This window comes from Papaver somniferum, chromosome 9, assembly GCF_003573695.1.
Source record: "Papaver somniferum cultivar HN1 chromosome 9, ASM357369v1, whole genome shotgun sequence".
Taxonomy (NCBI): domain Eukaryota; kingdom Viridiplantae; phylum Streptophyta; class Magnoliopsida; order Ranunculales; family Papaveraceae; genus Papaver; species Papaver somniferum.
The window spans coordinates 90020656-90036304 of NC_039366.1; the positions used below are offsets into that span (position 1 = coordinate 90020656).

A 15649-nucleotide genomic window follows, 5' to 3' on the forward strand; every position below is an offset into this window, starting at 1 on the left:
TGGAAGAAAATTCCATCACTTTGTTCGTTTTCGAATGATCTCGATGAGGATTTTGTTCTTTCTTTTCCTTTGCAGACTGACTCTATTATTTGTAAAAAAAAAAAGTTTACTATCATTTATGATTTCAGTGGCGAATATGGTTTGTTTATAGCCTCCTATGCTTAACTAAACATTTGGTTAATTGGTTTTTGTCATGTGAATGCAAGTTGCACTAGGTAAGCCAATTATCAATAAAGATTACATGACTAACTATATCTTGGGGTATGGTGCAGAAGAAGGCAGGTTTTCAATGTGAAAAATTTATAGTAACAACATCTTATCATTTTCTTTCATAACAGCATACGTTCCTCAACAGTAAGAAGAGCAAGGCTACCACCATACCAAAAGCATTAACGACAACAGATGCGGTAATAGTGAAGTTGTGGGTCATGAAGGTCCCAATGAGTATTTTGATTAATGTTTTTTTTTTTGTTATCTATCATGATAGGATATCGATTATTGGTTGAGACTGCACTATTTCTGTAGTTTGCAGGGAGTTTACAGGACTTACTTTATTCTATCCATTTCAAAATACTGAGCACATAACTTGACAGTCTATGCTTCCCTTCTTGCTTTTTCCGTCATTGTTCGGTATTGAATAACCTGAAACTTTCAGCATTTGTGTATTTGTATCCAACTCTATTGATGTTGGTGGAGTAGCAGTGATTTCTGATTTTGGTGGAGTAGCAGTGATTTAATTTGGTTGAATAATGAAAATGGTGTTGCGATTATGTAGAACAATGTTAACATGTCATTTCTTTTGGTTTCTAGCACGACCTTTATTTGTAGTGTATCTCTATATCTCTAATTTAGTCCTTTCCCTATAAATGAATTCATAGACTGCATATTGTGTTAGGGAATCCAAAGACGCGATACTCTTTAATACCAAAGTGCACGAGGCCAGGATGTGTTTGGTAGATAAAATATAATGGGTTTTTGTAACAAGCTATATCTTTCTAAATTGCCATCAGAATGCATCTTTAACCTCAACAATCTCTAATCTATAGCACAGTGGTGTTTTTCCCCATCCACCGTCAGTTGTCCTTGGGACAGATCTGGCCATAGTTTTATTCACCTATCTTCACAACTAATTCACCTACATTATTGTATCTGGTGGTTCATCATCTTTCAGTTACTCTCTTTTTTCACGATTTTCTCAAATGATTAGTTACAATCGTCAAAGAAACTGAATGACAACCTCGGTGTCACCATCTCATTAGTTAAGTTTGTATTGTTGGTTTGATCCTACGGAAGAGAAGAAACCACAGTTTACATAACTTTGACTAACTGCTTTTCCTCAGTTAAGCTCCGATTAGTTTATTGATTTGAACCACATTATGGATAACTATCCTTGACCAACCCGATATATATCCAACCTAATTCGTTCTTCCACATATCTGTCGATCACCACAATTAACACTGGAATAAATTACGAATCTCTTCTTCCACATTTCCTTTGCTCGCCACAATTAACATCCGTAATTCACTAATTTATCTTCTTGGGTTCAATCTCTTGCTTATTGTTTCAAAACTTTTCTATTGTTGTTGCAAGTTCATTTTTTATCTTAACCCCATTATGTGTTCTTAACTATTGATTGTTTTTCGAATGTTCAAAACATATACAAATTAAAAGGCAGGAGCGCATAGAGATTGCGCTATGAGTGTTTCCTTCAACTCCCGGGAAGATTCTCTGGAAGAAAATTTTTATCACTTTGTTCGTTTTCGAATGATCTCGATGAGGATTTTGTTCTTTCTTTTCCTTTGCAGACTGACTCTATTATTTGTAAAAAAAAGTTTACTATCATTTGTGATTTCAGTGGCGAATATGGTTTGTCTATTGCCTCCTATGCTTAACTAAACATTTGGTTAATTGGTTTTTGTCATGTGAATGCAAGTTGCACTAGGTAAGCCAATTATCAATAAAGATTACATGACTAACTATATCTTGGGCTATGGTGCAGAAGAAGGCAGGTTTTCAATGTGAAAAATTTATAGTAACAACATCTTATCATTTTCTTTCATAACAGCATACGTTCCTCAACAGTAAGAAGAGCAAGGCTACCACCATACCAAAAGCATTAACGACAAGAGATGCGGTAATAGTGAAGTTGTGGGTCATGAAGGTCCCAGCGAGTATTTTGATTAATGTTTTTTTTTTTGTTATCTATCATGATAGGATATCGATTATTGGTTGAGACTGCAGTATTTCTGTAGTTTGCAGGGAGTTTACATGACTTACTTTATTCTATCCATTTCAAAATATCGAGCACATAACTTGACAGTCTATGCTTCCCTTCTTGCTTTTTCCGTCATTGTTCGGTATTGAATAACCTGAAACTTTCAGCATTTGTGAATTTGTATCCAACTCTATTGATGTTGGTGGAGTAGCAGTGATTTCTGATTTTGGTGGAGTAGCAGTGATTTAATTTGGTTGAATAATGAAAATGGTGTTGCGATTATGTAGAACAATGTTAACATTTCATTTCTTTTGGTTTTTAGCACGACCTTTATTTGTACTGTATATCTCTATATCTCTAATTTAGTCCTTTCCCTATAAGTGAATTCATAGAATGCATATTGTGTTAGGGAATCCAAAGCCGCGATACTCTTCAATACCAAAGTGCACAAGGCCAGGATGTGTTTGGTAGATAAAATATAATGCATTTTTTTAACAAGCTATATCTTTCTAACTTGCCATCAGAATGCATCTTTAACCTCAACAATCTCTAATCTATAGCACAGTGGTGTTTTACCCCATCCACCGTCAGTTGTCCTTGGGACAGATCTGGCCATAGTTTTATTCACCTATCTTCACAACTAATTCACCTACTTTATTGTATCTGGTGGTTCATCGTCTTTCGGTTACTCTCTTTTTTCACGATTTTCTCAAATGATTAGTTACAGTCGTCAAAGAAACTGAATGACAACCTCGGTGTCACCATCTCATTAGTTAAGTTTGTATTGTTGGTTTGATCCTACGGAAGAGAAGAAACCACAGTTTACATAACTTTGACTAACTGCTTTTCCTCAGTTAAGTTCCGATTAGTTTATTGATTTGAACCGCATTATGGATAACTATCCTTGACCAACCCGATATATATCCAACCTAATCCGTTCTTCCACATATTTGTCGATCACCACAATTAACACTGGAATAAATTACAAATCTCTTCTTCCACATATCCTTTGCTCGCCACAATTAAAATCCGTAATTCACTAATTTATCTTCTTGGGTTCAATCTCTTGCTTATTGTTTCAAAACTTTTCTGTTGTTGTTGCAAGTTCATTTTTTATCTTAACCCCATTCTATGTTCTTAATTATTGATTGCTTTTCGAATGATCAAAACAGATACAAATTAAAAGGCAGGAGCGCATAGAGATTGCGCTATGAGTGTGTCCGTCAACTCCCGGGAAGATTCTCTGGAAGAAAATTCCATCACTTTGTTCATTTTCGAATGATCTCGATGAGGATTTTGTTCTTTCTTTTCCTTTGCAGACTGACTCTATTATTTGTAAAAAAAAGTTTACTATCATTTATGATTTCAGTGGCGAATATGGTTTGTCTATTGCCTCATATGCTTAACTAAACATTTGGTTAATTGGTTTTTGTCATGTGAATGCAAGTTGCACTAGGTAAGCCAATTATCAATAAAGATTACATGACTAACTATATCTTGGGCTATGGTGCAGAAGAAGGCAGGTTTTCAATGTGAAAAATTTATAGTAACAACATCTTATCATTTTCTTTCATAACAGCATACGTTCCTCAACAGTAAGAAGAGCAAGGCTACCACCATACTAAAAGCATTAACGACAACAGATGCGGTAATAGTGAAGTTGTGGGTCATGAAGGTCCCAGTGAGTATTTTGATTAATGTTTTTTTTTTGTTATCTATCATGATAGGATATCGATTATTGGTTGAGACTGCACTATTTCTGTAGTTTGCAGGGAGTTTACAGGACTTACTTTATTCTATCCATTTCAAAATACTGAGCACATAACTTGACAGTATATGCTTCCCTTCTTGCTTTTACCGTCAATGTTCGGTATTGAATAACCTGAAACTTTCAGCATTTGTGTATTTGTATCCAACTCTATTGATGTTGGTGGAGTAGCAGTGATTTCTGATTTTGGTGGAGTAGCAGTGATTTAATTTGGTTGAATAATGAAAATGGTGTTGCGATTATGTAGAACAATGTTAACATGTCATTTCTTTTGGTTTCTAGCACGACCTTTATTTGTACTGTATCTCTATATATCTAATTTAGTCCTTTCCCTATAAATGAATTCATAGACTACATATTGTGTTAGGGAATCCAAAGCCGCGATACTCTTTAATACCAAAGTGCACGAGGCCAGGATGTGTTTGGTAGATAAAATATAATGCGTTTTTGTAACAAGCTATATCTTTCTAACTTGCCATCAGAATGCATCTTTAACCTCAACAATTTCTAATCTATAGCACAATGGTGTTTTTCCACATCCACCGTCAGTTGTCCTTGGGACAGATCTGGCCATAGTTTTATTCACCTATCTTCACAACTAATTCACCTACTTTATTGTATCTGGTGGTTCATCGTCTTTCGGTTACTCTCTTTTTTCACGATTTTCTCAAATGATTAGTTACAGTCGTCAAAGAAACTGAATAACAACCTCGGTGTCACCATCTCATTAGTTAAGTTTGTATTGTTGGGTTGATCCTAACTGTTTTTCCTCAGTTAAGTTCCGATTAGTTTATTGAATTGAACCGCATTATGGATAACTATCCTTGACCAACCCGATATATATCCAACATAATCCGTTCTTCCACATATTTGTCGATCACCACAATTAACACTGGAATAAATTACAAATCTCTTCTTCCACATTTCCTTTGCTCGCCACAATTAACATCCGTAATTCACTAATTTATCTTCTTGGGTTCAATCTCTTGCTTATTGTTTCAAAACTTTTCTGTTGTTGTTGCAAGTTCATTTTTTATCTTAACCCCATTCTATGTTCTTAACTATTGATTGTTTTTCGAATGATCAAAACAGATATAAATTAAAAGGCAGGAGCGCATAGAGATTGCGCTATGAGTGTGTCCGCCAACTCCCGGGAAGATTCTCTGGAAGAAAATTTCATCACTTTGTTCGTTTTCGAATGATCTCGATGAGGATTTTTTTCTTTCTTTTCCTTTGCAGACTGACTCTATTATTTGTAAAAAAAGTTTACTATCATTTATGATTTCAGTGGCGAATATGGTTTGTCTATTGCCTCCTATGCTTAACTAAACATTTGGTTAATTGGTTTTTGTCATTTGAATGCAAGTTGCACTAGGTAAGCCAATTATCAATAAAGATTACATGACTAACTATATCTTGGGCTATGGTGCAGAAGAAGGCAGGTTTTCAATGTTAAAAATTTATAGTAACAACATCTTATCATTTTCTTTCATAACAGCATACGTTCCTCAACAGTAAGAAGAGCAAGGATACCACCATACCAAAAGCATTAACGACAACAGATGCGGTAATAGTGAATTTGTGGGTCATGAAGGTCCCAGTGAGTATTTTGATTAATGTTTTTTTTGTTGTTATCTATCATGATAGGATATCGATTATTGGTTGAGACTGCACTATTTCTGTAGTTTGCAGGGAGTTTACAGGACTTATTTTATTCTATCCATTTCAAAATACTGAGCACATAACTTGACAGTCTATGCTTCCCTTCTTGCTTTTACCGTCAATGTTCGGTATTGAATAACCTGAAACTTTCAGCATTTGTGTATTTGTATCCAACTCTATTGATGTTGGTGGAGTAGCAGTGATTTCTGATTTTGGTGGAGTAGCAGTGATTTAATTTGGTTGAATAATGAAAATGGTGTTGCGATTATGTAGAACAATGTTAACACGTCATTTCTTTTGGTTTCTAGCACGACCTTTATTTGTATTGTATCTCTATATATCTAATTTAGTCTTTTCCCTATAAATGAATTCATAGACTTCATATTGTGTTAGGGAATCCAAAGCCGCGATACTCTTTTAATACCAAAGTGCACGAGGCCAGGATGTGTTTGGTAGATAAAATATAATGCGTTTTTGTAACAATCTATATCTTTCTAACTTGCCATCAGAATGCATCTTTAACCTCAACAATCTCTAATCTATAGCACAGTGGTGTTTTTCCACATCCACCGTCAGTTGTCCTTGGGACAGATCTGGCCATAGTTTTATTCACCTATCTTCACAACTAATTCACCTACTTTATTGTATCTGGTGGTTCATCGTCTTTCGGTTACTCTCTTTTTTCACGATTTTCTCAAATGATTAGTTACAGTCGTCAAAGAAACTGAATAACAACCTCGGTGTCACCATCTCATTAGTTAAGTTTGTATTGTTGGGTTGATCCTAACTGTTTTTCCTCAGTTAAGTTCCGATTAGTTTATTGAATTGAACCGCATTATGGATAACTATCCTTGACCAACCCGATATATATCCAACATAATCCGTTCTTCCACATATTTGTCGATCACCACAATTAACACTGGAATAAATTACAAATCTCTTCTTCCACATTTCCTTTGCTCGCCACAATTAACATCCGTAATTCACTAATTTATCTTCTTGGGTTCAATCTCTTGCTTATTGTTTCAAAACTTTTCTGTTGTTGTTGCAAGTTCATTTTTTATCTTAACCCCATTCTATGTTCTTAACTATTGATTGTTTTTCGAATGATCAAAACAGATATAAATTAAAAGGCAGGAGCGCATAGAGATTGCGCTATGAGTGTGTCCGCCAACTCCCGGGAAGATTCTCTGGAAGAAAATTTCATCACTTTGTTCGTTTTCGAATGATCTCGATGAGGATTTTTTTCTTTCTTTTCCTTTGCAGACTGACTCTATTATTTGTAAAAAAAGTTTACTATCATTTATGATTTCAGTGGCGAATATGGTTTGTCTATTGCCTCCTGTGCTTAACTAAACATTTGGTTAATTGGTTTTTTTCATGTGAATGCAAGTTGCACTAGGTAAGCCAATTATCAATAAAGATTACATGACTAACTATATCTTGGGCTATGGTGCAGAAGAAGGCAGGTTTTCAATGTGAAAAATTTATAGTAACAACATCTTATGATTTTCTTTCATAAAAGCATACGTTCCTCAACAGTAAGAAGAGCAAGGCTACCACCATACCAAAAGCATTAATGACAACAGATGCGGTAATAGTGAAGTTGTGGGTCATGAAGGTCCTAGCGAGTATTTTGATTAATGTTTTTTTTTTTTGTTATCTATCATGATAGGATATCGATTATTGCTTGAGACTGCACTATTTCTGTAGTTTGCAGGGAGTTTACAGGACTTACTTTATTCTATCCATTTCAAAATACTGAGCACATAACTTGACAGTCTATGCTTCCCTTCTTGCTTTTACCGTCATTGTTCGGTATTGAATAACCTGAAACTTTCAGCATTTGTGTATTTGTATCCAACTCTATTGATGTTGGTGGAGTAGCAGTGATTTCTGATTTTGGTGGAGTAGCAGTGATTTAATTTGGTTGAATAATGAAAATGGTGTTGCGATTATGTAGAACAATGTTAACATTTCATTTCTTTTGGTTTCTAGCACGACCTTTATTTGTACTGTATCTCTATATCTCTAATTTAGTCATTTCCCTATAAATGAATTCATAGACTGCATATTGTGTTAGGGAATCCAAAACCGCGATACTCTTTAATACCAAAGTGCACAAGGCCAGGATGTGTTTGGTAGATAAAATACTAGGTTATCACCCAGGCCTTCGGCCTGGGCTCAACCTCTCGTGCGCCTTTGGCGCTGCGGACTTTAAGATTTGGCCGCGCTTTTGGCTTGATAAGTTCATAGCGAATTATACTGATGTAGAGTTTTGGCATGGGCTCAACCTCTCATTGCATGAATAGAACCATTTACGAAGTGAAATGTAAGGCACGGTTGTATTGAAGGTATTGGATTGGCAATAGAAAATTATAAATACTCATGTGGTATGCGATAGTGCCAAAGGACACATAATAAGTCACGCTGGGTACTTTACAAAACCAAAAAAGTGTAAACGTTTGGTAACAATAAAGGTCAATTTCTTCGATACTTGAAATTTTCCAGTTTGTGGTTACATTTTAATCCATCAATATAGTATAGCAGTTTGGTAACCATTACATTTTATTCGTAGCAGTTTCCACCCAACATGATATAATTCGTGGTTACATTTTAATCTTGGTGTAAGTTTGTCTGATTTCGGCCTGGGCTCAACCTCTCGTGCGCCTTCGGCGCTTTGGACTTAATGAGTCGATCACGTTTTGTCATATCCAATTCCATTTGGCTGGTGGGATATTGTTGATGATGCGAAATATTAAACAATACTAAAAATTACATGTATCATACTATGAAATATTTAAGAAGTAGGAAGTAATTTGATATTACAATAAAATTTTGGGATACACTACATTTTTGGTTTCCAAATTAAAACACTCATTCGACTCATTTGGCATCAATAAAGTTATTATCCTAGCAGCAGTACACCTAGACAATGCCACATAAAGTTGACCATGGCTAAATACTGGAGTGCGTAAATCGATGCCCACATACTTCACCGATTTTCCCTGCGATTTTTTAATCATCATTGCATATGCAACACGTATGGGAAATTGGCGTCTTTCCATTTGTATGTATAGCTCCGAAGGTGAAGGTTGAAAATTTATTCTTGAGATGAATACTATCTCACCAGCCTTTTCCCCTGTTATGATTTTAGCTTCAATCACATATCGTCCACACCTCGTGACCACCAGTCTAGTACCATTACACAGACCTTCTTTTGGTGCAAGATTTCTCAATAACATAACCGGACATCCAACTTTAATGTCTAGCTTAAATGGAGGTGATCCTGGTGGATTCAAATTGTTGAGAAATTCGGTTGTGAACCTTGAATCCCTTTTGTGGTTATCCCGAATCATCTTGTCAGCAGCAAGATATGTATAAGCCTCACCCTGCAAATTTCCTAGTGCCTCCAGATTAATTTTATGGACATCTTCATACGTGGAGATAAAATAATTCTCTCGATTAAGTGTTCTGTTGACATTGGTTCATCCTTTCCCAGGAGCGGGTACACTGAAGATATCATCTCATGCATGTTTTGACATTTGTTCATTGTCGATGGTAGGTTAACAACTTCTTTAGGGTTCGTCCCAATCTACCATATGAATGAAACAAAATTAAAATTATTACACCTACGGTATGTATATTTTTACTTTGTATAAACGTTAAAAAGATATAGTTGGTTTATTACCTCTAGTAAGAAGTTAGCAAATTCCAAATTTTTTGGTTGTTGTTCCAATCGCATATTTTGGTTTAGTGTCAAGACATTAATATAATCCCAAAAAAATGAACTTCTTATAGATGCTCCAACAGTTTGTTCACGACCTGCGTTCGAGACCACCGGTAAAGTCTGTCGAATATCTCCACCCAAAACAACTGTTACACCTTCAAAATGTCTGTCATCACTACGAATATCTCGTAGTAGACGGTCAACCGCCTCCATACAAAATCTATGTTGCATTGAAACTCCATCCCATATGACCAATCTGACTTCTTTAAGTAGTTGGGAGTACTCGGAGTCCTTACTAATCCCAATATTACTATCTTCTTAGACATTAAATGGTATCTTAAAAGTCGAATGGGTTGTGCGACCTCCATCAAGAAGTAATGAAGCAATACCCGATGAAGCAACAATTAAAACTATGTTTCCATCTCTACGACAACTTTTTGCTATTGTGTTGTAAAAAAAAAATTTCCCCGTACCCGCACTTCCATTCAGAAAAAACATTCGACCATCGCGGTTATTCACAGAATCCACTATTGTATTGTACACCGTCCGTTGTTCGACATTCAATCTCTCAATATCCGTATTGAGCACAAATTCCCTTACTGCAAATTGAAGTTGTCGATGGTCCCAAATATATCTGTTACCCATTATTTGACCCCAATCATGTCTTGGTCGTGGCATTGACTTATAGTTCTCTAGTTTTTTTCCAGATTGTCGAAGCAGTTGATCCAACAGGTATAATCCGTAATCCGTAGCATGTTCATCAGTTGGATTTGGGATATTAAACATCGATCGTAATCTATGTTGAAGATCATCACATATGTTCATTCCATATTTCGCCCATAAAAGCTCCGGTTTTGTTGGATTGCATTCTGATAGGATAATGCAGAACAGTTTCCTCAGTTGATTTCCAGTTTGCATAACCACCGCTTCTTGAAGGCATTTTTCCGATTCTCCATCATTTTCTAATATTCTCAGTGCAATGCATGCCTCTTTGAAAGTATCATGGACCGTGCACGCTTCTCCATTAGTTACAGTCCTTAACCCGTCAAAAGACTGGGCACCTCTTACATTTGTGAGTAACATACGTAAGTAGTACAACTCGCCAGCATTAGGGCTAACAAAATACATTCTTCCAATTGAAAAACCTTGTTGTCTGATTTTCCACTCTTTAGTTTCTTTTTTCCATACAAAGTGCTGGGGGAACTCTTGATAAGTATAGGCCGGAGCTGTTGGATTTTTAGCATAATACTCAAAATAACCCATCAAAGTGGTCTTATGTTCCTGTGTTGTTTGTATAACAGAGCTCATTGATCGCTTTGAATTATACACAACTCGTTGTTTATTTGGTAGATGCAAGGATAACCGCTGTACACTCGGATTCTCTTCATGTAACTGGTACTCCAATAAACGCCATACTGCCTCGGCTGGTCCAATGTACCTTGCATCAATGTACTGTTGAATCTCGTCATGTTCTGATGCACGGATAACCGCTGTACACTCGGATTCTATTCATGTAACTGGTACTCCAATAAACGCCATACTGCCTCGGCTGGTCCAATGTACCTCGCATCAATGTACTGTTGAATCTCGTCATGTTCTCCCAATACCATCGTAGTTCGATCACCACCTTTGAAAATATATTTGTTAATATATTTAACCGCTCTTATGCCCGCACATATTTCCACATTGATGTGGCAATTGAACATTCTTGATAAATGTGGATTATAGGGAACAACATCAATATTATATGCCTTTTTGTTATTTCTGACCGTTACTTCTCTTCCATCCCGACGCCGACGATAACTTGGATACCCACCCTCATCCAAAGTTGTTGTGTATGTGTAATTCTTTGGATATCCTTTGGTACATTTTCCTTTTGCCATACACGGTGCACCCGGATCTCGATCTCCACATGGACCGTGAACCATACACTTGCTGACCGTGTCAAATAGTATGGGGTCATTTTTCTTATCCGGAAATTCAGCGGAAACAAATTTATCAACCATATCTGACGTACGAATTTTTTCGGAATCTTTTAAAAATATAAGACAATGTATGTGCAGTAATCCTCGTTTCTGAAACTCGATGGTATAAACATGGGCAACAACTGTACCGAAAACCTTTTTTTCCTTTATTTCTTTCATCAGAGCTTTTCTTTTAAGCTCAAAAACGCGAGCCACCAGATCAGGACGATCAAGTGCAGTTTGACGTGGAAAAAATGCATTTCTTATTTCCGGCCAATTAGGATTAGCTGTCATTGTAAGAAAAATATCGGGATGGGGATGAAAACGTGTAATCGCCATTGAATCCTGATATATCTCATGCATATGCCTTCCGCTCCCAGTATGTGAAGATGGTAAAATAAAAGGAATACCTCTATCCCCCGGATTCAAATCATCATTTGTCATATCTGCGATGCAACCGTAACAATTCGAACGCAAAGTCGGTTGGTGGAATCTGAGCCATGCAAGTTTACTCTGTTCTGTAGCGGCCCATGCATCAACCAAAAATTCTTGAAATAGTTTTCCGGCTCTTAATATGGTGGAATATTCTGAACGACGTTCAAATATGCGGTAACTATAATACTCCATTTGAGATAATTTGGTATTCGTATAGGTATTCGCGGCCGCATCCCAGTGCCTTAATGTTGGTGACCATCCCAGCTCTCCAAAGGGAAAAAGCAAAACATAATGTAAAGGCAAGTATGCTGGATGACACTCCGAAATTTGTTGTAGCCCGTTATTTTCTCTCAAATGCAATATAATATCTCGCGGACCAGTCTGTTTATAAGTTTTTTCTGGTACGATAACCGCAATCTCTTCCGCTACCGGTAGATTATAACGTCTTACATCAGTTGATTTGTTGTACTGAAGGGAAACTCGGAAATTCGGGTCTGCATGACTCATTTGATCCAATATTGCATAGGCTTGGCGATACTTGGTATAGAAAACATTAAATTGGAGCATAGTATTCTGAATTGTTTGAAGGACATCCACATTTAAATTAGGATTTCGTTCGCCACGAACAAACAATGCAAAAGCAGGATCATAGATGTATAGTTGTGAGTAAACCGCATGTCTCTCATTCCCAAGCAGTGGCAGAATTCCTCCTGTCAAATGTCTTAGTTCCCCATGTATTGCAAAAGGTCTTGGACCTCTTCCTTTCAAAATTCTTTCATCCAATTTGCATACAAGGCTGGTATATGCGTTTGCTGCATTACACTCTCTGATATAATTACGGAAAGAAGTTGATCTTGCGTCATTGCCTTCAAATAATTCTCTTAAGGGTCTTGGAGGTTCACGCACTAAAGGAACCCGAACTTTTTCTTGAAGACAACACATACCAAATTTCGGGTTTATCAAAGATGAACTTGTTAGTTTTTCCGCCATCCAGTGCAATGCCCCGTAATGGCGACACTCAACATCCGTTTGTCCCAGAAAATGACGTATATTGGTGTGAAGAGTCGGGATCTGGTTCATGATTGTATTTTGGGAATGTATGTCGTCGTCGCCGTAATCTACTTCATCACTATCATAATCAACATTTTCTTCTTCAACAGTAACTGATGGCCTGCACATGCGTTACATTATGTAAAACAATATACCTATACTCATGCCCTCAAGTGAAAATTGTTAGAGAAGATTTAGATTCTTACATTTGAATGTTTTGAGCTGAGAATGTGGTACCAACTAAAGGTGTCCGTTGTAAGGTCATGTCGGGCATAATATCACTTCTTCTAGGTAAAAATGTTGACTGCATATGAAATTTATAAGCATTTACGGACTTATTTGAAACCTAGAAATGTAGTTTCATATAAGCTAAAAAAAATTGAAGTCTTTTATGATCTACTATATATACATATTCATATGCTTCAAACAAAAAAAATAAAAAATAAAAAAACATATACCTCTTCGTCAGAATCAGTATCATGAGGCGCATATGATCCTTCCTCCCTCTCTCTAATAATGATACTTTCAGGACGCATCCGTTTCGAATTATGATTCTAAATTTCCGACAATTTAATCAGGAGATGTAAAAAATGTAGCTTTCAGTTTGAGAATAATTTCCACAGATTATGGTGCATGTACCCACCTCGACATAAATAGCTTTTCCTTTACCCTTTAGTAAACGTTGTCCTGCTTTTCTTTCCGTATCATTTTGCAACTGTTTTGATTCCGTGAAACAGCGTTGTGGTTGTTGAGTTTGTATATGAAGTGCTACTTGTGGTGGTAATCTATGGCTCTGTTGTTGTACCTCAGTGCGATGAGAATCTTTATTAACCATTTGTGTATCATTTTGCAATTCTCTCATGCGACGCCTCTGTTGGCCAACTGACCTTCGTGTAGGAGCAATTCTATCCTGATAATTTTCCATTTTGTGTGTGTCATGTATGCGATGGTGGGAAAAAAAATATATCGACGATTTATATTGGAAGCAATGCATGTAGAATCTTCAGGTTAACTGAGTTATTGGTTTGTTAATTAGCTTTCAGTTCACTGAAGCAAGTTTTGAAATTGGATCGGCAGTTGATTGAAATATTGACCAATATTTCGGGCACGTAATCATAATAAATATCCGAGTAAAGTCTTAATGAAAAGGTGGATCAAAAAAATTGTTGGAAAAATATTAAATATCATTAAGACCAAGCTCACTAAAACACGTACATCTACAACGATGGTGGCTCTCGGTGCATTTTCTGCTCGTTCTCTTGCATGTCGTTGCCGCCGTGCTAACGACGCTCTCCGTCGATATATAATATCAGTAAAATTTTAAACTTTAACTGTACAAATTAAAAATGTATAGATTATGCATACATTTACTTGGGCAGCTATGTGAATTTCCTGGGGATTTTCATTAACCGTTTCCGCTTGATCATTCCTGCATGAAATATCCGGTCAGTGTTGCTAACGTCTTACTTCAAATAAGACCAAAGATATGCATCCGTCCCTAATTCACTGGATAACTTATAAAAAAGCAATCATAAGTTCTTGGTTATTGGTTAAACTGAAACGATTATGTGCGAAGTTCACAATTGTCCACGGTATTCTCCCATTTGATCATTCTCCCATTTGATTAAAATGTATAGCATCGCACCATTTGATCAAAATAAGGTCCCTTTGTGCGAAGTCCTTCAAAGTTTCGTAAATAACAGTGACCCACAAAATAAAATTTAAGTTTTTCCAAGCACACAAAACTATGATGCTGTTTTTTTTGATTAGTAATGTTTCCAATTTTGAACCTAAAAAACTATTTTGAACGAAGAAAGCAAAGAACACTATAACCTGTGCAAAGAAAATTAATTGCACAGATATGGTTATGAGCAGACATAAGAAAACATTGAATAAGTTCAGTATACAAAGAAAATAAAAGAGAATCAAAACTGTTGCAGCATAAAATGAACTGATGGACCATGGAAGGATCCGATAGCTAAGTTATCTTCTGCTCACATGTTATATATTCTTTGGCTATCTTCTGTATTCTTGAATTAATTTTTGAGTGCGATAAACCAATCCATTTATAGAAGATCAGTGTAAGTTAGCCCAACTAAGTAACTGTTGCATAGTGGGGAAAGCATAGTGGGGAAAGAAAGTAAAGAAACGACAACGTAATGGGTGACCATAGTTATGGTTTGGATTTCAAATAATAACCGTTTATTTATATGTTGGAACCACCTTTACTAAAAACAAAATATAGCAGTTTGTTAATATCTTGCCAGTTTATTTATATGTTGGAACCACCTTTACTAAAAACCAAACATAGCAGTTTGTTAATATCTTGCCAGTTTGTAATTTAAATTGGCAGTATCGCATACCAATGATAAGGACAAAAATTAATTGGGCACAAATTATCCATGTTTATCTATATATGCCTGCATTGTTTTAACAAACTGCTATATTAATGTAAAACCTCCCAAATATCATGTAATGGTGCAGGAAACCAAAATGTTGTTCCAAAGATAAGGACACTGCTATAAGAGTCGGGCATCAAACCAAGGAGTTATTCCTTAACCCGGAAAACATGTTGCCTCTTATTCCACTGTCGTAATATCGTTTTCTTTTTCTTTATTTGTATTTTTATTCGAAAAAGTTTGAAGCTGTTATTTCATTTCTCATATGTAGCTCACAGTATCGGTCATGAGAATCAATTTTTCGGCATATGGCTAAGGTGAGGACGGAAAAGCAATAGAATGAAAACAGTCATCATTAAAGATTGAAAAATAGAGACATCAGTTTCTATTAGAGCAACAACAGTTAAAGGAATTACAGGAGGAGG

General features: G+C 36.2%; 1 protein-coding gene across 1 annotated transcript; it reads right to left on the bottom strand.

The window, feature by feature from the left end:
* Positions 1 to 10881: 10881 nt before the first annotated feature.
* Positions 10882 to 13750, bottom strand: LOC113312262. Its single transcript, XM_026561023.1, has 4 exons — positions 13469 to 13750; positions 13284 to 13379; positions 13032 to 13129; positions 10882 to 12946 (listed from the first exon to the last, which is right to left on the bottom strand). The coding sequence occupies exons 1-4, from the start codon at positions 13748 to 13750 to the stop codon at positions 10882 to 10884; spliced, it is 2541 nt and encodes an 846-aa protein (XP_026416808.1).
* Positions 13751 to 15649: the final 1899 nt, after the last annotated feature.

What these genes read in the sequence shown, in the direction of transcription:
- LOC113312262 (XM_026561023.1), bottom strand. Translation starts at nt 13,750, where the DNA reads ATGGAAAATTATCAGGATAGAATTGCTCCTACACGAAGGTCAGTTGGC. An exon ending in ATACTGATTCTGACGAAGAG is followed by an intron (nt 13,130 to 13,283) that starts GTATATGTTTTT and finishes TTTCATATGCAG; the next exon opens with TCAACATTTTTACCTAGAAG. An exon ending in TCAGCTCAAAACATTCAAAT is followed by an intron (nt 12,947 to 13,031) that starts GTAAGAATCTAA and finishes ACGCATGTGCAG; the next exon opens with GCCATCAGTTACTGTTGAAG.